The sequence below is a fragment of the Mus caroli genome, unplaced genomic scaffold, assembly GCF_978045245.1.
Source record: "Mus caroli unplaced genomic scaffold, Mus_caroli_1 scaffold_5, whole genome shotgun sequence".
NCBI lineage: Eukaryota > Metazoa > Chordata > Mammalia > Rodentia > Muridae > Mus > Mus caroli.
The window spans coordinates 116,773,491-116,795,896 of record NW_028227260.1 but is presented as its reverse complement, the minus strand read 5'-3'; the positions used below and the strand labels follow the sequence as shown (position 1 = coordinate 116,795,896).

At 41.4% G+C, this 22,406-nt stretch overlaps 1 protein-coding gene and 1 pseudogene across 5 annotated transcripts in view; both read left to right on the top strand.

Moving 5' to 3' along the window:
* Positions 1-22,406, top strand: part of Steep1 (STING1 ER exit protein 1) — an 87,613-nt gene that overhangs the window by 5,320 nt on the left and 59,887 nt on the right. For 3 of the 5 annotated variants that reach the window (XM_029473327.2, XM_029473326.2, XM_029473325.2), the window contains exons 3-6: positions 2,285-2,326; positions 4,701-4,839; positions 5,730-5,819; positions 6,427-6,519. In XM_029473327.2, coding sequence (XP_029329187.1) covers positions 2,285-2,326; positions 4,701-4,839; positions 5,730-5,819; positions 6,427-6,519 — 364 coding nt within the window. Of the gene's footprint in view, positions 1-2,284; positions 2,327-4,700; positions 4,840-5,729; positions 5,820-6,426; positions 6,520-7,990; positions 10,736-17,749; positions 17,859-19,572; positions 19,661-22,406 lie in introns of those variants that run through there. The other 2 variants (XM_021153330.3, XM_021153331.3) reach the window with 2 other exon arrangements.
* LOC110287106 (large ribosomal subunit protein eL39-like) lies at positions 19,543-19,713 on the top strand (annotated as a pseudogene).

Sequence of the window (22,406 nt, the reverse complement as noted above, 5' to 3'; positions counted from 1 at the left end):
CTGGCAGGAGCATCACCTCTTCATGAAGTTTCTGTGACTCCCTCAGATATGAGAACCACCTCTGGTGCCATTACAGATTCCTCCATTTAAGAACTTGATTAGCCAGATGTGATGGCTTAAGACTGTCATCCTAATATATGGAAGTCTGAAGCTGTGGAGGATTGCTTGAGTTTAAGGTTATCCTGGGCTGCATAGGCAAACTCTAGATCTTCCTAGGGGACTTCAATAAGATCTTATCTCAGAAAAAGCTTCCTTGAAATATAAGTTTAGTTTTCTTATTAAGGGAAATTCTTTCAAATTCATTCAGTGTTTATTATAAATCTTCTGTATGTCTAGCATTTTTAATTTTATATCTATGGTATTTTGTCTGCATGTATATTTGTTTACCACATGTGCACCTTGTACCTGAGAGACAAGAAGGCACTGGACCCCTGGAACTGGAGTTACAGATAGTTGTTAACTACCATGTGGGTTCTGGGAATGAAATCTAGATCGTCTGGAAGAGCAGCCAGTGCTCTTAACTAACTGCTGAGCCCTCTCTCAGCCCTATATGTAGTGCTTTGCTCAGCCCTGGCGAGTGATAAGGCAGACTCTGTCTCTTCTCAGGGAATGGATGATGGAGATTTCATAGAAAAATCAAGTACTGATGATTATTAGAAGCCATATGAATGGAACAAAGATTTGGTAGAGAAAGTCGCATGAGAACTGCTTAGTGAAAGTGGTCAGGGAAAGGCCTCTGATTAAGTTATGTATGCAGTAGCATCAAAGTAGATGAAGGGAACAGCCACAGCAGCGAGATGAGCAGAATATTCTAGGCAGAGGGAGGAATGTGTGCAAATGGTTGCCTGCTGGAAAGCACATGTTCTTTTCAAAGAACTGAAACAGAAGGGAGACTGATTTGGCCAGTGTGTATAAAAGGGAGACAATGTAGAAGTTGCTGCAGAACCCAGTTATGTTCTTACGTGGTGCCATGGTAAGGAATCTGGAACTTATTCTGTAAAGGGAAGCCACTTCTGCCTCTTTTTAGATAGTGATTTGGAAGAAGAAACTAATGGGAGCAGATTTTAGAATATGAGGTTGAAATTTTTTTTATTTTAGATAGGAATTCAGATTGAGAAAGTCCTAGCTAGCTATGTTATAACATACATGGTAGAAGGCAAGGGCAAGAGAGACATTGACTCTGTATTGACTATAGGGAAAAAAATCTCAAATTTCCACATGCTCAAAACAAAACAAGAATCGAAGACAGATAACAAACTAAGAAAGAAATATTTGTGAAGCCCATTAGTAGTGCAAATCTCACTAGTAGTTCAAGTCTTCTTAATGTAAAAGAAAAACGTGACCGAAAATATATAAGCTAATGGTTCACCAAAAACAAAAACAAAAAACAAAACAAAACAAAAAATACAAATGGCTGTCATACTGGGGCTAAGATGTATAGCTTCTGTTTAAAAACAAGAAATGCAAATTGGGAGGTTCTGTTTTCTTTGTTTCTGAGATGTATCTAGGTAGTTAGTGAAAATGTGTGTGTATTAATGGGGTGTGTGTGTGTGGCATACACATGGATGCATGCATGTATGTGCACGTGTATAGTCTAGAGCTGAATGTTGGGGTGTCTTCCTCTGTCAGTCTGCAGTGTATTCCCTGAAGACAGTATCTTGCTGAACTAGAGCTTTGCCATTTCAACTATGCTGGCTGGCCAGTGATCTCTCAGGATCAGCCTACCTTGATCCCCACAACCCTGGGGTTACAGGCATATATAGCCATGCCTGGCTTTTTATGTGGCTGCTGGGGCTTTTACCTTTGGTCCTTGTTCTAGCAGAGCAAGCACTCTTAGTCACTGAGTTCCCTCCCCAGCCTCTGACACAACCTTTGTCTAATTTTTTTTTTTTTTTTTTACGCATGGTTGGTGGAATCCATAGATTCAGAACCCATAGATTATATACTGACTATATGATTGGTTGCTGTTATATTGTAGTTAATATTGTTGCTACTATAAGTCTAGTCACTCTTGTGACTGTTTATATTGTTACTCTTTTGTCTGCTCAGTTAGCATGATACCTGACCCCATTAGTTGCTCAGTACCTGTTTGGGAAAGAAGGAATGCATGCTAGAGTTATCTGTTTAATAAATGCTTAGCCAGCCAGTAGATCTACACAAAAGCGTCTGAGCTTTTGGCATGAATTCTGCTAAGTGATGAATAAGCAGAAGAAATCAGCTAGGGGGTGAATCAGTTGTGAGATGCACTCTTAACTTTTCCTGTTAACATCCATTTTCTGTGCAGGCCTGAGGGCATTGAACGTCAGTACCGGAAGAAGTGTGCAAAGTAAGTACCACCAGTGTGGGGCTTGCTGGTCATAGGTAAGTGGAAGCATGATGTGTTAGAAAAGAAGTCTCTCTTTGGCATCTGTAATCTCAAAGGCCTTCAAACCAAATGCTAATTTGTTTCCCAAAGATGCTAGTTAAATCCCATCCCTGACCAGCTGATTCTAAAAGTGAGAAAAATGACAGCCTTTTTTTAAAAATTTTTTTGTTCTTTGGGGGCAGGGTCTTGATATGCAGTTCAGGCTAGTCTTAAGCTTCTGGTCATTTGCCTCCCAACTACTGGGACTATAGGCATGAGCCCCCACAGCAGGCAGAAACTTGAGGTGACTTGTTTCTTTTGTTTCCAGACAGGGTTTCTTTGTATAGCCCAGGCAGTCCTGGAACTCACTCTGGGGTTAAAAGCAAAAAATTCGAGAGAGTAAGATTAAATATGTCTGCAATAAAATTTACCCATTTAAATATTCAATTTGATGGGTTTTGACAGAAAAACTCCAGTTAAATAATGCCACCACTATCGTGATAGAAGCCATTTCCAGCAGTCCACATGTCCTTTGCAGCCTGTCTCCTCCGTTCACCCTTCCCTGGTAGTTGCTGCTTTGTATCCCTGTGCTCTTGCCTTTCCTAATGTTTTAGGAAAATCTATAGTAAGTTCCCTACTACATACAAATGCATGCCTTTTATACCTAGTCTGTCTTTCTCTTTTCTGTTTCCTGTTCCTGTTTCCCTCGCCTTCTTCCTCTCTCTGCCGGTCTGCCTAACTTTTTTGCATGTCCTTCCTTCCTTCCTTCCTTCCTTCCTTCCTTCCTTCCTTCCTTTCTTCCTTCCATATATGTGGGGATCTAAGGCCAACTTGCAGACAGTTCTCACCTTTTCCATGTGGGTGTTGGGGATCAAACTCAGGTTGTCAGGCTTGGCAATAGGCTCCTTTAACTACTCAGCCTCTCACTGGCCTCTATACCTAGTTTTTCTGTTTGGTGTTTTAGGGATTGATCAAAATTGCTATGAGATTATTTGTTTCTCTTTAGTGCTGAGTATCCCATCCTATCAGTTCATTTACTTATTCACAGTGCTCTTTATTTTTGAGTATTCCATGGTATCAGTTTGTTTGCCCATTCACAGTGAATTTGAGTTACTTCTAGTTTTAGCTATTGCCAGTAACATTGCTCTGACTATTCTAGATAGGTCTTATTGTGGGAGATGTATATGTATGTATGAAGTAGAATTGGCTGGGTCATAATGGAAAATGTGACAATGTAATTTAGTTCCAGGTTCATGTATACAATGTAATATGTAGATCCTAAAGCTGAGAATCTTAAAGGATGTTTTTTAAAACAAAATTTACAGCTTTAGACTATTAGTAGTAAGACTATCAGTGATTTAATTTTTGTTGTTGTTTTGAGTAGGGGTAGTTTGGGCTGTCTTAGAACTTACTATGTAGACCAGGCTGGCCTTGAGCTCACAGAAATCCACCTGCCAATGCCTCCTGAGTACTAGTTTTGTGGGGTTTTTTTTTGGGGGGGGGTTCAAGACAGGGTTTCTCTGTATAGCCTGCTGGCTGTCCTGGAACTCACTTTGTAGACCAGGCTGGCCTCAAACTCAGAAATCCATCTGCCTCCCAAGCGCTGGGATTAAAGGTGTGCGCCACCACCACCCAGCACCTCCTGAGTACTAGTATTAAAGGCGGCCACTATGCCTGGCAGTTGAGTTTAATCTTGGTGTAAGGATATTGTGTGTTGGCTCTTAGAAGACTCAGAGCAGGAGCACTGAATGAGGCAGAGGAAAATAAGTTGAAGACAGGAAAGCATTTGAGTAGCTAGCCACACTACTTGATGGATGAAGCTAATTTTTACCATATCTTATAGGTCTACTTTTTAGCTCAGAAAGCATAATGGTCAGCCAGAGAAAATGGCAGTTGTACAAGATTTGATTTGCCAAACACTGCAGTGATACCTGTCCATTTCTCTTGATGCTGTAAAATGAAATAGCAAAGGGGACAGAATGCCCGATCCAGTGTTAAAGCGCCTGGGAAGAATGGTAGCAGTTTTTTACTATAAGGCCAGTAGCAGTAGCAGCATTAGCTAGCATTTCCCAAACTTTGTTTAATGTCAACATATACATGCGATGCAGATGAAAATAGCAAAGTCTCTGGCCTCACTCATCCCTGCATTTGCCAAACCAGAATATTCTGGTTGAGACCTAGGAATCTGATCAGAAATTTCAACATGCACCCTAATTAATTCTTATCAAGTTCTTTTGGGGGAAAATTGAACATTTTATGCCACAAACCAAACTCTTCTCAGAATCTGAGTCTACTTTTGTAAGCGTTAAGGATGTAGAATTAGAGGCCTTCCAGAGATTCACTCTGCCATTTGCAGGTGTGGACTGCCACTCTTCTACCAATCCCAGCCGAAGAATGCTCCTGTGACCTTCATTGTGGATGGAGCAGTAGTGAAATTTGGCCAAGGCTTTGGGAAAACCAATATATATACTCAGAAACAAGAGCCTCCTAAGAAGGTAATTATCATCAAAGGGCACAGATGGCTTAAGATGGCAACACATTTAGCCCCAAATTTACTTAGTGCTGGGGATCGAGTCCAGGACTTTTGCATGTCAGGCAAGCATCACTGACCTGTAGCAATGCCTGCCTCCCCGAGTTTTTAAAATATGGTATAATACCTGAGAAACTTGCATTTGTTGATGAAATATTTATGAAGAAGTTGCCATTGTCGTATACAAGTAGATGTTATAGGACTGTGGCATTTGTCATTTGCTTTACATATAGTACTTTCATAACCTTAGACATTGTGGAATTTTTATTTTCCTTTTCAGTTTTTCTTTTCTTTTTAGATTGGGAACAACTAAATCCTCAATGAATTAGACTGGTTTTTAAATATACGTTTTAAAACCCTTAATAGTGGGCTGGAGAGATGGCTCAGCCATTAAAGGCTAGGCTCACAACTAAAAATATTTAAGTTTGGTTCCCAGCACCCATGGCTCTCTCTTCAGCCACCTTTTACATGATGGTGGTGATGGTGGTGGCGGTGGCAGTGGCTCATGCCTTTAATCCTAGCACTCCAGAGATAGAGGCAGGCAGATCTTTGATTTTTATACCAGCCTGGTCTACAGAGTGAGTCCCAGGCCAGGCCAGCCAGGGACTGGCTTTCCAAGACAGAGAAACTGTCTTGGAAAGAACAAAAATCCAAAAAAAAAAAAAAAAAAAAGAGCCAAAAACCTCAATAGCAAATACTTCATAACACTACCATTTAGATAGTCAGCCTGTCCCCAAGAGGCAGGTATTCCCACGCCCTTTCTGTAGACAGACATGCACATAAATGTACTTGTATACGTGGCTCATGGATCCTTCTGGGGTGAACTTAGCTTGATGCCTCTTCCTACTGTTCTAGGTTATGATGACCAAAAGGACTAAAGACATGGGCAAGTTTAGCTCTGTTACTGTGTCTACCATTGATGAAGAAGAAGAGGAGATAGAGGCTGTAAGTATTTCTGCTTTCAGGAAAATGGAAATGGGGGAGGGGAGCAAGAGCCTGTGCAGAGCGAGCAGAACAGTTGGCAACCTAGTTTTCACACTCTGCTCTGCTATTAAGCAGTTCTATGCTATTGAGCTAGTGCCTGTCTCCCTGAATGGGAGGAACAGCTATAAAATGAGAACAAGGAACTTGGATCCTCTCATCACTTTTTAATTTTAAAGCTACTGAACTGGATTCAGGACTATAATTCCAGTACTCTGGAGGCTTAGGCAGGAGGGTCTCAAATTCGGGATCTACATGTACTCCATAGCAAGATTCTATCTTCAAAACAAATAAAAAATAAATGAGATAGTGCACTGAATAGTTTTCAGTCCCTGCCAGCCTGGCTCTGATGGTTTGAGTACGTCCTTAATACCAGCAGTTGCTTTTCTGCTCTTTCAGTCAAGTGGTTTTCACTGAGGGTTCTTAGCAAATGATCCCCATGGAAACCTGAACTTTCCTGGGTCGTAGAGAAGATGAAGAGTTACAGTCGTGCACTTGAGTAGTATAAATACCTACTGAGGTCTTTGTTGTGGTCTCTGAGAAGTGCATCGGTCTGTCTCATTTCCTACAGAGGGAAGTTGCTGACTCTTATGCGCAGAATGCCAAAGTGATTGAAAAGCAGCTGGAGCGCAAAGGCATGAGCAAGAGGAGGCTGCAGGAGTTGGTAAGTGGTATGGGGAGGAAGGGCCCAGGCCTGCCTGCCTTGGGTTTCTGTACTTTGAATGATTTGCAGGAGCTGTTGTGAGTTTCTAGTATAGTTGGCTGCCAGCGTTCTCACCCCAGGCTGACTGTGTTGGTAAACCCTGCTGTACAATAGTGGCTGAAGCCCAAAGCCTGAATTAGAAATCTGATTTGATGGGCCTAACTAGGATAATGTTTTACTCTGCTGCTTGTGTTCTAAAGTCAGGAGATAGGAGCCAGGTTTTTAGTGCTCTCCAGTGTGATGGTGCCCAGTTGTGCTACCTCGGTATACCTGAATTGGAGCTGCTATCACTGCTTTTAAAGCACTGCTAGTTTTCTGCCTTATCCAGGGGATTAACTTAGAGCTCAGCACCTCTATGTAGGTTGGGACCTCCATTGTTTTGCTTTTTTAATGGTTAATTGAATTTGTTCTCTGATAATTTCATGTATGTATGTATATAAAGTCTACATTCTGGTTTTTTTTGTTTGGTTTGGTTTGGTTTTTGTTTTTGAGACAGAATTTCTCTGTATAGCCCTGACTGTCCTGGAACTCACTCTGTTGACCAGGCTGGCATCGAACTCAGAAATCAACCTGCCTCTGCCTCCCAAGTGCTGGGATGAAAGGCATGGGCCACCTCTGCCTGGTGATGTAGTCTACATTCTGACTGCCCTTACCCTCTTATCTCTCTCCCACTCCTGTCCATTACTAATTTCTTTGATTTTTTTTTTTTTGGATAACATTTTTTTTAGATAATAATAATTGCTTATTTCATTAATCTCAGACATACTGCATTGGTGCTTAATCAAAAACTATATAAATGTCTTTTTAATTTTTTATACTAGCATATAAAGTAACAGGTTTCTTTATGGCAGTTTTGTAATTATGTCTCATTATCTTTGTTCTCATTCTTTCCCTCCTCCTTCCCGGACTCCTTGCCCACTCTGGTTGGTCTCCTTCCTTCTTCCACATTGTCTCATCTGCTTTTTTTTGTTTGATCTTTCTCTCCCTCCCTTCCTCCCTCCTTTCCCCCCTTCCTCCTTCCTACCTTCCTCCCTCTCTTTCTTTTGAAGACAGGATTAGTCCAGGCTGACTTCAAACTTGCTATGTTGCCAAAGCTGGCTTTGAACTCTTGATCCTTCTCCCGCCAGCGCCCTAGTTCTGTGATTACAGGACACACTCTGCTTCCTCTTTTGCTTTCTCATCACATGTATTCCATTAGTCCTTTTCCTCCTTCATGACCTTCTTTCTAGACTCGTGACCTACACACACATACACATATGATTTTAAATCTAGGTTTTAGGAGCCAGGCTTTAAGTTGATGAATAAGGATTCTTAAACCATTTTTGGCATGTACACTGAGCAGGAAGAGAGCGTGAACAGTTAGAGTAAACAAGAAATGTTAAGAATGTCATGTGATTGTGATATATCAGGGCCTACTTTTTTTTCTTTCCAGGCTGAATTGGAAGCCAAGAAAGCAAAAATGAAGGGGACCCTGATCGACAATCAGTTCAAATAATCAAGATCTTTCTGGGTTCAGACTGGAGGCAGCAGTTAGATGAGGAAGAATAGCTTCAAGATCTCCTGTTCTGGTTTCTGTTTGTCCCAGAAGGGTTTTCTGACCATCCTATTGGTTTTCTGACACTGTTTTTCTTTTCTTCCATTGAAGTCCTTGACTCCATTTCACTTGCTTTCTGGGAGGTAGATTGTTTGTAAAATCTCTGTATATATGTTTTCTGTCTTTCTTGTCTTTGAGATCAGGTCTTGTTACATACCAGAGTATGGCCTTGAACTTTGTGAGCCTCCTCTCTTAGCCTCTCTGCCTCTCTCTCTCTCTCTCTCTCTCTCTCTCTCTCTCTCTCTCTCTCTCTCTCTCTCTCTCTCTGCCTCCCCCTCTCTCTCTGTCTCTCTGTCTCTCTCTCTGTCTCTCTCTCTCTGTCTCTCTCTCTCTCTCTCTCTCTCTGTCTCTCTCTCTCTGTCTCTCTCTCTCTGTCTCTCTCTCTCTCTCTGTCTCTCTCTCTCTCTCTCTCCCTGCTGAAGTTCCAGGACTGCACCACCACACCTGGCTTCTGTAGCAGTCCTCTTTTCTTTTGACGTATACTTCTTTTGCGATGTAGCTAGTGCTAGTAAGCATTTGACTGTCTCTAGTGTCTGAGATAGATGTCTTTTCTTCTTCAAAGTTATTGCAGTGTTTAGAGGTTTGTTTGTTTTTTTTAAATATGGTATGGAAGGAAAGTGACCAAAATTAAGTTTAAAATTACAGCCAGGTAGATCCTTTTAAGAAACACTGTCTCTGATCTTTGAACTGTTCTTAGAATTGACTATGGTTTGAATCTTTCTCCTATGTTAGAAACACCAAATCTGCAGAAATACTTCCTTACTCAAAATCTTAGAATTCTAGGTGAACCATGCTATGTCAGACTTCAGAATAAAAGAAGGAAAAGCCATGTGGCTGGGGGTGTAGCTCAGTAGTGGAATGCATGCTAGGCATGTGTGAGGACAGCCCCAGCACCAAAAAAAAAAAAAAAAAAAACAGGAAAGCCAGATCACAGATGCAGGGCTAGGATAGCTCAGGTCAGATTTAAATATGGCCTTGCTAAGTAACCCAAAGGAGTTAGTCAGTCAGCTGGGAGAATGCTCTGTGAGTACACAGAAGGGGGCGTAGTGAGAGTAGCTTATCTGTTGTTGGGCATCTTGTTTTATGTTTGCTATTTGCTGAAGAGCATTTCAAATGTGTCATTCTCCTTCAATTATGTCAGCATCCATGTGATTCTTCCATATAGTTCTCTGTTTGCCTGTCTTGCAAGGCCCAAGGAGACACGGAATGTGTTGTCTTCCTCGTGCTATCTATGATGGATTGCACTTTTTAAATAGTCAAGGCTTGTTGATGAGGTGTTGCCAGGAAATAGCTTTCTTTGCCTTTTTTCTGATTTCTGTTTCTGCAGGGGAAAGCCACTTAGAGTAGAGGTACAGTTGAGCTAGCAATGACTGGACTGATGTGGATTAGGAATCCTGGGAATTTGAAGAATGGGGCTATGTTACCACCTTCCCAGTTATTCTATAGACAGTAGTGTCTTCCTATAGCTAATTCTTCACCTCATTTTCTGTCCTAGTTGTGAGACAGAATTAACATTAACATTTGTGAATGGTCAAATGTGTCCAGACAATGACCTCTACCTTTCTGCCACTTGAACTTTATCCCCAAATTCTTATGTGTACAGCTTGGATAGACACAGACCACCATAGAAAATCAGGCTTCTATTCTCTGGCCACAGCCTGTAGCTGTTTCTAGTCTCACAAGCTCTCATCCTTATAGACCTTTTTAGGTGTGATTTTCGATTTGAGGGGTGATTATTTTGCTAATAATAATGAAATATAATTGTTGTAACAGTAACATTAATACTCACTAGTCTCCATTGAGTACTTGGTTGTGGAAAGCACTTTAGAGGTATGAGTTCACTCTTAGTACCTCCTAGGAGATAAGTTAACTATTGCCATCACTGTTTTACTCTGAAACTTGGAATTTTCCTTTCCCGAGATCCACTAGCCTTTGGTAAAGCCAGAAGACTGACTTTAAAACTCAAGCTCTTTCCTATGCTGAACTGCTGCTTCTATGAAATTTTGTATCGTTCGATCAGAACATAATTTCATTTTGGAAAAAAAAAAACATTGAATTGCAATGTAAAAATATTAAGCTAGAGAACTCCCTAAAGCAATTCTGTAGTTATGCTTCTACATATTTTCTGAAATAACTCGCTCTAACCATTTGAACATCTGACTCAAGTTACACATTTTACTGCTTCTAACAATAATGAAATATTATGTCATTAGTACCAAGTAAGTGCATAAGATGTACTTTCTCTATTCTTAATTAACTTCCAGTGATTTTTCTAGCAAATGTGTTTTAATATTAATAAAAAGAGCCATATTGACATTTGGAAAAGTCATAAGCCTGTTTTTCTTTTTCTTCAATCTGCAAGTGATCAGCTGTGACAAAATTATGAAAATGTTATAAAATATTCTGACTCTAATAGTTGGTGACATTTGGCATTGTAACTATCACTTAAGAAAAACTAAAACGCTTTTTAAAGACTAACCTGTCTTGTTGGGGGTGCTGACATGTATGAATAGTTCTGAGCGCCATAGCAAGCAAAACTCTCTTCAAAATGAAATAAAATAAATAACAATGGAATGAAGGAAACTAGCTTGTTTTGATCATTTTTAAGATTCATATTGCTGTGAACCATGTTTCCTTAGTCTCCTGATTTGTGTGTTTCTCATAGGTATCAACTGACTTTCATTTAAATTCCTAATGACAGATGATGTTGAACATACTACTTTTATTACAGTTTTTTAAAGGTTATTATCTTAGGTATATTTTTGTTTTGAGGTGGAGTCCTGTGTAGCTACTAGCTCTTATTTTTCATTTTAGTTTTTTGAAATGGAATCTCATAGTGCCCAGGCTGACTTCAGATTCCCTGCCTGCCTGAGGTTGACTGTGAACTCCAGATCTTCTGTCTCTACCTCCTGAATGCCGGGATTCCATACTTAGTGGGTCTTAGTTTTAATGGGGTGTTTTTAGGATCTTTTAAGTATTATTTTATGTGAATGAGCATTTTGCCGGCATATGTGTGTTGCACGTGTGCCTGGTGCCTACAAAGGTCAGAAGAGGGCATGAGATCCCTGGAACTGGAGCTATGGGTGGGCGCTGAGAATGGAAAGCAAATGTGCTTCCTATCTTTAGTTTTTGGAAACAGGAAAGTATTTTCTTTCCTTTTTTTTAAAAAAAAAAGGATTTATTTATTTATTATATGTAAGTACACTGTCCCTGTCTTCAGACACTCCAGAAGAGGGCATCAGATCTCATTATGGATGATTATGAGCCACCATGTGGTTGCTGGGAATTGAACTCAGGACCTCCGGAAGAGCAGTCAGTGCTCTTAACCACTGAGCCATCTCTCCAGCCCCAGAAAGTATTTTCAATGCACCCTAGACCTAATGACTGTGGGATTTTTAGAGGGTTTTTTGTTTGTTTTTTTTGTTTTTTGGGGGTTTTTTGCTGCTAGCAAAAATTGAATGTAGTATCTAGTAGCTGCTGGTCAGGCTCTACCACTAGCAGTGACTTTGAACCTTCCTGCCTGCTGCTACTATACACTTGGGCTACTGTCCAGTTTCTCTATTATTATTATTATTATTGTTATTATTATTGTTATTTGTGTGAGATGGGCTCTCACTATGGAGCTCTGGTTGTCCTGAAACTTACTATGTAGACTAGAATGGCCTCAAACTCAGAGACCCACCAGCCTCCTAGGATTAAAGCCATGTGCCACCATGCCTGACTCTCTAACCCATTTTTAATTACTCAGTTCAGTAGTATTCATTTACATCCTTGTGATACACATCTGTAGAACTTTCCATCTTCTAAATCTGAAACCATACATACATTGACCACTCCTTTCTTTGTTTCTCCGAATGCCTGGTAACTGCTGCTGTTCTTTCTGCTTTTATGAGTTTGTCTCCTTTAGATAATGAATGTGAATGGAATCAGTATAGCACTTTTCTTTTTGTGATGGGCTTACTTCACATGGTACCAGTCCTTGGTGTTTATTCATGTGTGTGATAAAACACCTTCCCTTTTAAGGTGAGTAATAATTCCCAGGCACAGTACCACACTTTTTTTATTCATTCATTGTCAGTCGACTATATTAGGATAATGTTGCAGTGAACATGGGCGGTGGTGGCGCAAGCCTTTAGTCCCAGCACTCGGGAGGCAGAGGCAGGCGGATTTCTGAGTTCGAGTCCAGCTTAGTCTACAGAGTGAGTTCCAGGACAGCCAGAACTACACAGAGAAACCCTGTCTCGAAAAAAAAAAAAAAAATATATATATATATATATATATATATATATATATATATATCCTAGTATTTCTGACATCCTAGATTCAGTTTATTTGGATAAGTTCAGAAGTAAGATGTCTCTAGAGTTTTGGGATTTGTTTTTGTAGTGGGCATTGAATCTTGGGTCCTCCACATGCTAGCTAAGTACTCTATCACTGAAGTGTGTCCTTGGGGCTTAAATTTTGAGACAGGGTCTTGCTAGATTTTCCAGGCTAGCCTCAGGCCAACTCTGTAGCCCAGGCAGACCTTGCTTTTATTTTATTTATTTATTTGCCTCCCAAGGATTGCAGACTCCCCTTACCAGGCCTGCCTATTTGTAATTTTTCCAGGAGGTTCCATTCTGTGTTCCTTGGCTGTTGTACTGTTTCACAATCTTTTACAATCACAAACTGTATGCAAAGGTTCAAATTTCTCTGTGCCCTTATTGAAATTTCATTGTATTTTACTGCATTTCTTTGATGATGGGTAATGTCAACTATCTTTTCATATGGCCTTTTAGATACCTTTAGAGAACTATTTATCCAAGACGGGGGTTTTGTTGTTGTTTGTTTGTTTGCTTGCTTGCTTTTTACTACATATATTTACATGTTAAAATTTCATCTGTGTATCTCCTATAAAGTCTGTAGTTAGCTCTTCTACCCATTTATAAACCTCCCTTTTGGAAGTAGTGGCTTTTTTTAAAAAAATGATTATTAAGAGATCTTTGTATCGTCTGCCTCTAAGTCCATATAGATGTATGATTTACAATCTCTCCTGGTCTGGTTTGTGTTTTCATTTTCTTTTACAAATGATTTCTCTTTACCGTTATTTATGTGTATGTGTGCATGTGTGGCCACTTGCATGGGGTTGCCTGTGGAAGCCAAAAGAGGGCATTGGAACCCTGGAACTAGGGTTACAGATGATTGTGAGCCTCCTCTGTATAGGTGCTGGCAACTGAACATGGGTCCTCAGCTCTTGCTCTTGCAAGTGAGCCACTTGCCACTGAGCCATCTCCCCAGCATCTGTAGTGCCTTTCTTCACTCATTTATAAATACCCTCTGTACTCCAAGAAGTTTTATTTTGACATTTACACTTGTAGTCTGTTTTGAAGTAGTTCCTGTATTATACATAAATTTTGGGTCAGTTTACTTTTAGCACACAGATGTCTAGTTGTTTTGATACCTAATTAGTGACAAGACTATTTTTCCTTCATCTATTCTTGTATCGCTTTGTCAAAAATCAGTTCGTGTCTGGGTGTGGTAGCACATACCTTGAATTTCAGCACTCAGAAAAGCAAGGGCACTTTGTATCCCTGGGAGTCAGAGGCCAGCCTGGTTACATAGCAAGTTGTAGGCCAACCAGGGGCTATATAAACAAGACTGTATCTCAAAAAAAAAAAAGCCAGCTTATTGTACATCCATTGTCATTTTACCTACACAGAACTTTTCCTTTTTCCTTTTTAATCATGAGGCTCTGGCAGTACACTTTGCCATTGAGCATTGCCCTACAGATCTTCGTTAGTTTTGTCTGTTTAGTTTTGTTAGGTTTCCCAGGCTGGCTATGAACTTAGGGGCTCATGTGATCCTCCTGCCTCAGCTTTCCAAGTAACCATAACCCTAAGCATGTGCCACTCTGCCTGGCTATATAGAATGCCTTGATTTGGTGATTGTAACTTTATGGTTAGTTTTACCGCTGGGTCATGATTCTTCCAACCTTGTTTTGTTTTAGAGTTACTTTGGCTATTCTGAATTTCTGTCTTTTCCAATATTTTTTTTTTTTTTTTTTTTTTGGTTTTTCGAGACAGGGTTTCTCTGTATATAGCCCTGGCTGTCCTGGAACTCCCTCTGTAGACCAGGCTGGCCTCGAACTCAGAAATCCGCCTGCCTCTGCCTCCCGAGTGCTGGGATTAAAGGCGTGCGCCACCACGCCCGGCCTTTTCCAATATTTTAAAATCAGCTTGTTGATAGGTTCAGTATTCTTTCTAGGATTTGGGGGGATTTTGTAAAATTTAAAGATCATTTTAGCGTTTTTCAACTCTACTGTGGCTCGCAAGAGCTTCACGGAAGGAGGTCCTCCAGGTAAGAGATAGAAGCTTTCTCTTTGGACTTGCAGGAGCCACAGAGAAGCAGCTGACAGGATGCAAATGAAACAGTGTTCTAGGCAAGAGGGCAAAAGAGACCTCTTGGGTTTGGAGGAGCTCAAGAAAAAGGTAGATTAGCTTGGTAGAATGACACAGATAAAAAGAGATTTCTAAAGAGCTAACCTAGCTTCTTTATTGTAGAATCAGGCTTGAAAATAAGATATTTTAGCCAGGTGTGGTGGCGCACACCTTTGATCCCAGCACTCGGGAGGCAGAGGCAGGCAGATTTCTGAGTTCGAGGCCAGACTGGTCTACAAAGTGAGTTCCAGGACAGCCAGGGCTATACAGAGAAACCCTCTCTTGAAAAACCTAAATAAATAAAATAAATAAATAAATAAATAGAAAAAGAAAATAAGATATTTTGTATATCGTTAAGAGAATAGGGCTGGTGAGATGGCTCAGTGGGTAAGAGCACCCGACTGCTCTTCCGAAGGTCCAGAGTTCAAATCCCAGCAACCACATGGTGGCTCACAACCACCTGAAATGAGATCTGACACCCTCTTCTGGTGTGTCTGAAGACAGCTACAGTGTACTTACATATAATAAATAAATAAATCTTAAAAAAAAGAGAGTAAAGTTACCTTGCTGAGTTAGCAGATTTGACCTAAAAAAATCATTTTAAGGAGAATTGACATTTATTTAGGTATTTTAGGTATTTGGTTCTTTTCATTAGTGTTTTATAATTTTTCATGTACAGACCCTGTAGATAATTTAAAATGTATACTTGGCTACTAAATGTTTTGGTTTTTTTTTCTGGTGCTGTTATAAATGTAACCTTTTTTTCTTTTTTATAAAGTTAATTTTTTTCTAATTTTCTAAGTTTGTGTATGTGTGTGTGTGTACACAGAGACATATGTGAAAGTGTTTTGCTTGCACATATACATATGCACCACATGCATGCCTGGTGCCCAAGGAGGCTAGAAGAGGGTGTTGGGTCCCCAGGAACTGGAATTCCAGATAGCTGTGAGCCATCATAAGGGTCCTGGGAACGGAACCAAGATCCTCTGCAGGAGTAGCATGTGATCCTTGCCAATGAGCCACCCCTCCAGCCCAATTCTTCTGTTTCTGTCTTCGTTTTTTAAATCATGGAGCCCTGGCTGACCTCTAACTCATTGGCTAGCCAGGGAAAGACCTTGAAAGCCCTGCTCTGCCTGTCTCCACCTCCAAGGGTTAGCATTACAGGCTTGCACCACCACACCTGGCTTTTTGTTTGTGTTTCTTAAAAAGTCTACATAATTTGTTTTTGTAGAGATTCCCCATTTCTTTTCCGTTGCCCTGCTCCTCCTGCGCCACCCCACTCCCAGCTGCCCCTTTTGCCCACTTCCTCAAAACCTTTTCCCCTCCAACGGCCCCTTTTCTAGTTTCATGACCTATACCCATATATATCAAAGGTAGGTTCCACACATGAAAGAGGATATGTGGTATTTGTCTTTTCTGTTTTTCTGAATCTGGACTATGTCACAGCATTCATCCTACAAACTCTCAATTTAGAATCAGTCGTACAGTCTGCCTTCTGTGATCTTATATCCTGAGAGTTGAATGGCTACATCTTGTAAATGAATGGAGGCTGAGGTCATGAATGTATGGTTCTCGTGTCAGATAAGATCATACCACTGACAGTCAGGGCTATACAGCCAGGGCTATACAGAGAAACCCTGTCTCGAAAAACCAAAAAAAAAAAGATTTTGAACAAATAGTGTGATGGCATAATAGAGAACTCTGGGCCATAGAGAGGTGGGCTCAGAGGAGGGGGCTGTTCCTAAGCCATGTGGTATCTGAAAAGGCTGAATGGTCCATCATATAGTGGTCAAGGGGAAGTGTTCAGCTGATGGCATCGCAAAGTACAGAAGGAAAGAAGCTTGCCTTGCAGAAGCCAAAAGGACAGCAAGTGTGACCGAGTAAATAAGTGCTGGAACAGGAAGTGAGGTTAAAGGCATGAGCAGAAGCCAGGCTGCAGAAGGCCCTGTCGACTGGAATGGAGGATGCAGTAGGAAGCTGTTAGAAACTCTAAAGCCGAGGTGTCACACCAAACAATTTATTTGCCTTTCTTTCTTTCTTTTTTTTTTTTTTTGTTTTTTTTTTTTTTGTTTTTTTGAGACAGGGTTTCTCTATGTAGCCCTGGCTGTCCTGGAACTCACTTTGTAGACCAGGCTGACCTCGAACTCAGATATCCACCTGCCTCTGCCTCCCACGTGCTGGGATTAAAGGTGTGCACCACCACGCCTGGCTATGCCTTTCATTTTATGTTCAAAATTTGCATGTTATCAGGGCCGACCGCTTGGCATCGAGTAACCCATTGGTGTGTGTTTCTCTGGGGAAGACTGTTCCTCTACTCTCAGCAGTTGTCAGTTGTAGGTGCCTGTAGTTGCCTGTGTGGGGTGGAGGCCTTGTGGGCTTTTCTTTGTGCACCTTAGCATGTCAATGTTTACTCCTCGTCTTGCTCATGCTCTAATCACAAAAATAAAAGAAATTAAAAAAAACCAAAACTTTCAAAATGACAGTGCCAGGGTTTGATCCTAGGGCCTTGCACCTTCTATGCAAGCATTCTACTGCTGAACTATGTCCCTAGGTCCCCCAATTCATGTTTTCTTTTTTTATTTATTTTAATTGTGTGTGTGTGTGTGTGTGTTTATGGGGGTATGCACACATGTATGCAGGTGCTCGTGGAGGCCAAAGGCGTTGCATTCCCTGGATCTGGAGTTGTAGGCAGTTTAAGCTACCCCTTGGGAGTGCTGGGGATCAAACTTGTCTCTGGAAGAATGATAGGTGCTGACTGCTGAGCAATCTCTGTAGCCCCGATCCACGCTTTAAAGCAATAGCTACAATGTGGGGAATGCCTTGGAGGGAAGCAAGAACAGAGGCAGGGAGACCAGTTAGGAGACCATTTTGACAACCCAACATGAGGTAGGAGTAAAGGAAAAATTGGAGGAAGGAAAGTAAACATGTTTGTTAGGTGGCTTGGTAGGGGGATGCTACCGAGGCTAGCTGCTGGATGAGGTGTAGAGTGAGGGAGAGACGAAGCAAGGATAGCCCCCTTGAAGTATGGCTAGAATAACTGGGTGAATAGGTGCCATTTTCTGTTTTTAAAAGCTGTCTTATATTTCTCTCTCAGTGAGGGTGCGGTGAGGGGTGTCATTGTGTGTATGTGGAGGTCAAAGGACAATTTTTGTGCAGTCACTTCTTTCCTTTCACTATGTAGGTTCAAGGCTTGCAGAGCCTTTTCCTACTGAGCCATCTTGCAGCCCAGAAGTTCTATGTACTGGACATGCTTCTGAATTGCTTATTGGCTCTCTAAGTGGAGATGTCAGGTAAGCAGTTGGATGTTGCATTCCTCAGCCGTTTTGTCACCGTGACCTAAAGCCTGAGAGAAACTATTTTAAGGACATCTTACTGTGGCCTGTAGCTTCAGGGGTTCCATACAGGCTGATAATTAGCCTCTGTGGTTTCCGGGCCTGAACTGAGGTAGAACATCAGGAAAGGATGTGGAAGAGCAGAGCCAGGAAACAGTAACAGGAAGGGGCTAGGGCAAGAACATGCCCCCAGTGATCTTTGTCCTCTAATTATCACTACTTTCCTATTGGAAGGTCTATTACTGTCCAATTTAAAAATGTATCAATGGATGTGACCCATATGGTCCATTCGTCTCTAGGGATGACCGACACAGCCATGGGTATGTTTCCCTAATCTTTTTGGCATCTCTCAGTCTAAATTAAGTTGGCAGTCAAGATTAATCATAACAGATATAATCTTTCAGTTCCATAGGACTGGAAAGATGACTCAGCAGTTAAGAGCACTTCCTCTTGCAGAAGATCCACGTTCCGTTTCCACCTCCTATATGGCAGTTACAGCTGTCTGTAACTCTAATTCCAGGAGATCTGACAGCTTCTGGTCTCCATAGGTACCAGGCATATCTCTCATACCTCTCATACCTCTCGTACCCCTCTCTCTGTCTCTCTGTCTCCCTCTCCCTTCCCCCACTCTTTCTGTCACATACACACATATGCAGGCAAACACGCATGCACATAAAATAAGGATGCTAATTAAAGCCACGAGACAGGATGAGGTTGCTAAAGATAAATATACCCGGCAAAGAAATCCTAGAGGGCTGGAGAGATGACTCAGTGGTTAAGAGCACTGACTGCTCTTCCAGAGGTCCTGAGTTCAAATCCCAGCAACTACATGGTGGCTCACAACCATCTGTAATGAGATCTGATGCCCTCTTCTGGTGTGTCTGAAGACAGCTACAGTGTACTTATATATAATAATAAATAAATCTTTGGGCCAGAGCAAGCAGGGCTGGAAAGAGAGAGAGGGAGAGGGAGAGAGAAAGAATAGATCCTAGAGAATTGAAGAATTGAGTCCTTTGGTACTATATCATGGCTAGGAATAAAATCAAAAGAAAAAAAAAGACTAAGAAGCTGAGACTAAAGTTGGAGTATGGATGATCAGGGACTACTAAACACAACAGAAACACCAGTCCAGTAGGAAGTGGGCCCATGGAGGGGTCCAACTATCCAGTGGAAACCACAGAGGGGGAACAATCACTGTTGGAGACAACATTCATAATGGAAAGAAAGGAAGGGAAATACCCTGGCTTCTGCCTTTTCTCCAATCTCCTGCCAATAATTCCCACCAGCCAAACACATCAGGAAGTCAGAAAAGAAAGGAGCCTGGGAAATGTCATTGTCTTCTACACTCAGCATAGCAGGAAGAGGCAAATGGGCAAATGGCCAGCCCGAGTTAAAGGAAGCGGAAACGATCGTCTGCCAGATGCCACACGTAAATATAACAAGGGCTTGGAAATGCCACGTGCATTTAGAAACAAGCAAAAGGTTGGTGACCTGGACAAGAGCAATTGGAATGGAGCAGTGTCAGCAAACACATGACAGAAATGAGTTCAAGAAAGGCAAAGTAGAGTAGCAGTGTTGTTATAGAAACAAATTCGCTTTCTTTCTCTTCTCCTTTCCTCCGCCATCGTGCGCACTACTCCTGATTCGGCTTCTCGCCATGTCTTCTCACAAGACTTTCCGAATCAAGTGATTCCTGGCCAAGAAACAAAAGCAAAATCGCCCTATTCCTCAGTGGATCCAGATGAAAACTGGTAACAAAATCAGGTACAACTCTAAGAGAAGACACTGGAGGAGAATGAAGCTGGGTCCGTAAGGATTCACACAATGGCAAGACTGAGGATTTATACTGAATTGTCATCAATCAGTCCTACCAGATGGATTTGAACATTTTAAACCTGGAGACTTTTTGTGTCTTAAATTAGGATGTTTGTCCAGTAATAAAACATAGAATCTTTCAAAAAAAAGAAAAAAATTAATATTTTTGCTATAAAGGAGGGGTGGACTGGTATGTAGAGGGGAAGTAAGACTGATGGGTACTTTCTTTCTTTTTTTTTTTTTAAAGATTTATTTATTTATTTATTATGTGTAAGTACACTGTAGCTGTCTTCAGACACTCCAGAAGAGGGAGTCAGATCTTGTTACGGATGGTTGTGAGCCACCATGTGGTTGCTGGGATTTGAACTCTGGACCTTCGGAAGAGCAGTCGGGCACTCTTACCCACTGAGCCATCTCACCAGCCCTGATGGGTACTTTCAAGCTAGGGGAAATAACAGAATCTTTTAAAGGTCATTTAGAAAAAACAGACATGTCATTTATTGAAATCATAGATGTTATAATGTTATTGACACAAGGTCTCACATCTGAGGTTGGTCTTGAACTCACTATGTAGCCCAGGATGTGCCACTATGCCTGGCTATATACATACAGTACTGGGGATTGAAATCAGGGTTTCAGTCATCTTAGGCAAGCATTCTAGCACCTGAATGATATCAGCAGACTCTAAAGACTGTTGACAGAAAAGAGCCATTTACAAAATAGTATGTAGAGTGATATCATTTAGTATCCTACATATCTCTGTGTATATGCATGTAAAAGGAGAGGAAGGAAAAAAGAAGAGATACAGATACACATTAAGACAATAAAAGTGATGGTCTCAGCCTGGCATGGTGGTACAACATCTGTAATCCTAGAACCTGGGAGGTGGAAGCATGAAAATCAGAAGTTCAAAGCCAGCCAGAGCTGTATAACAAGAGCCTGTTTTACAAAACCAAAAGACAAAGAAAAAAGACAGTGGTCTCAAGTAAGTATGGTGGTTCACATCTATTATCCCAGAACTCAAGAAGCTAAGGCTGTAGGATTGCTTGAACTAAGGAGTTAAGATTAGCCTGGAAAACAGTGACACTCTCAGGTTCTCTCTCTCTCTCTCTCTCTCTCTCTCTCTCTCTCTCTCTCTCTCTCTCTCTCACACACACACACACACACACACACGGAGTGATTTGTGGATAACCAGAGTATAGCATTGTTCTACCATGACTTCTCTGAATTTCTATCATAAAATAGTATAGTTGGGGCTGGAAAGATGGATCAGCAGTTAAGAGCACTGACTGCTCTTCTGAAGGTGCTGAGTTCAAATCCCAGCAATGCCCTTTTCTGGTGTATGTCTGAAGACAGCTACAGTGTATTCATATAAATAATAAATAATATTTTAAAAATAGTATAATTGATGTCAGAACTCTGACTGTCATAGAAAATTAGAGCTGAGCAGTGGTGGTACACGTCTTTAATACCAGCACGTGGAGGCAGAGGCAGGTAGATTTCTGAGTTCGAGGCCAGCTTGGTCTACAGTGAGTTCCAAGCCAGCCAGGGCTACACAGAGAAACCCTGTCTCGAAAAAAACAAAAACAAAACAAAACAAAATTAGAACGTAAGTAAATGGAGTGATACACTGTGTTCATAGGTTGTAAAGTATAAAAACTTTAATGTATCCTCTATAAACTGATTTCTAGATACAATACAATCCCAATCAGAATCTCAGTCGGAGAACTAGGGAAATGGCTCCATGGTCTAAAAAGTGTAAGGACCTGAGTTCAAGTTCCCAGAACTGGAGATACAGCATGGTTATCTGTGATCCCAGCATGCTTATGGGAAGTGCAAATAGGAGAATTCCTGGAAGCTCAAGGACCACCTTGCCTTTCCCGGAAGAAGCCACAGTTTGAGGGTGGGGTGGGTATTATAGGATGGAGCAGAAAGGATGTGAATTATCAATAGGCTTTCTGTCACCTTTTCTCGTGGAACTGGTTTGGTTCCTCTGCTCCCAGGCGCCAGATACAATCTACTTCCTTTTGACCACAGTTCCTCCTGCCCAGGCCTTTACAGCCCCAGAGGTCTCCCTGGCTTTCAAACAAATAAGCACATTCCTGCCTTGAGGCCTTTGCAGTTGCAGTTCCGTCTGCCTGGAACACTTTTCCCTCACCTATTCCCTCAGGCATAGCCTCTTCCCTCACGCCCTTCACATCTTCACTGTCTTTGCAGAAATATCATTTTTTTCCTCTGGGGACTTTGGTGACCACTATATCTAAAATTTCATCACGTCCCTATTTTTCCTTTCTCTCTTACTTTTTTTTTCTTCCTATAAGCCCAAGCATATTTTTTTCTCATGTGATTTATTACCTGGGCTCTCAGCTCAGAGTTCAGCAAAAATAGGGATGAGTGGGGGCGTGGAGGGGTAGAGCCAAGGAGAGTTAGCTGCTAACGCAGTAGATGCTCAATGAGTGAAACATACACTCAATGATTGTTAACCAACATCAGTGCAATAATTCCCTCTTCTTCCCCGTGGCACACTGCGATTTGCTTCCCTCCTCCTCTGGACTGAAGGACTCTGCCAGACAGATGCTGAGCTGTCTGTATGATAGAGAAAGCTGCAGGTTGAGAGTAGCGTTTAAAGATGTTCCCAGCATGGGGGTATAGTAATTGAAGAGATGGCTGTGGTAATTACCTTGATTTGAT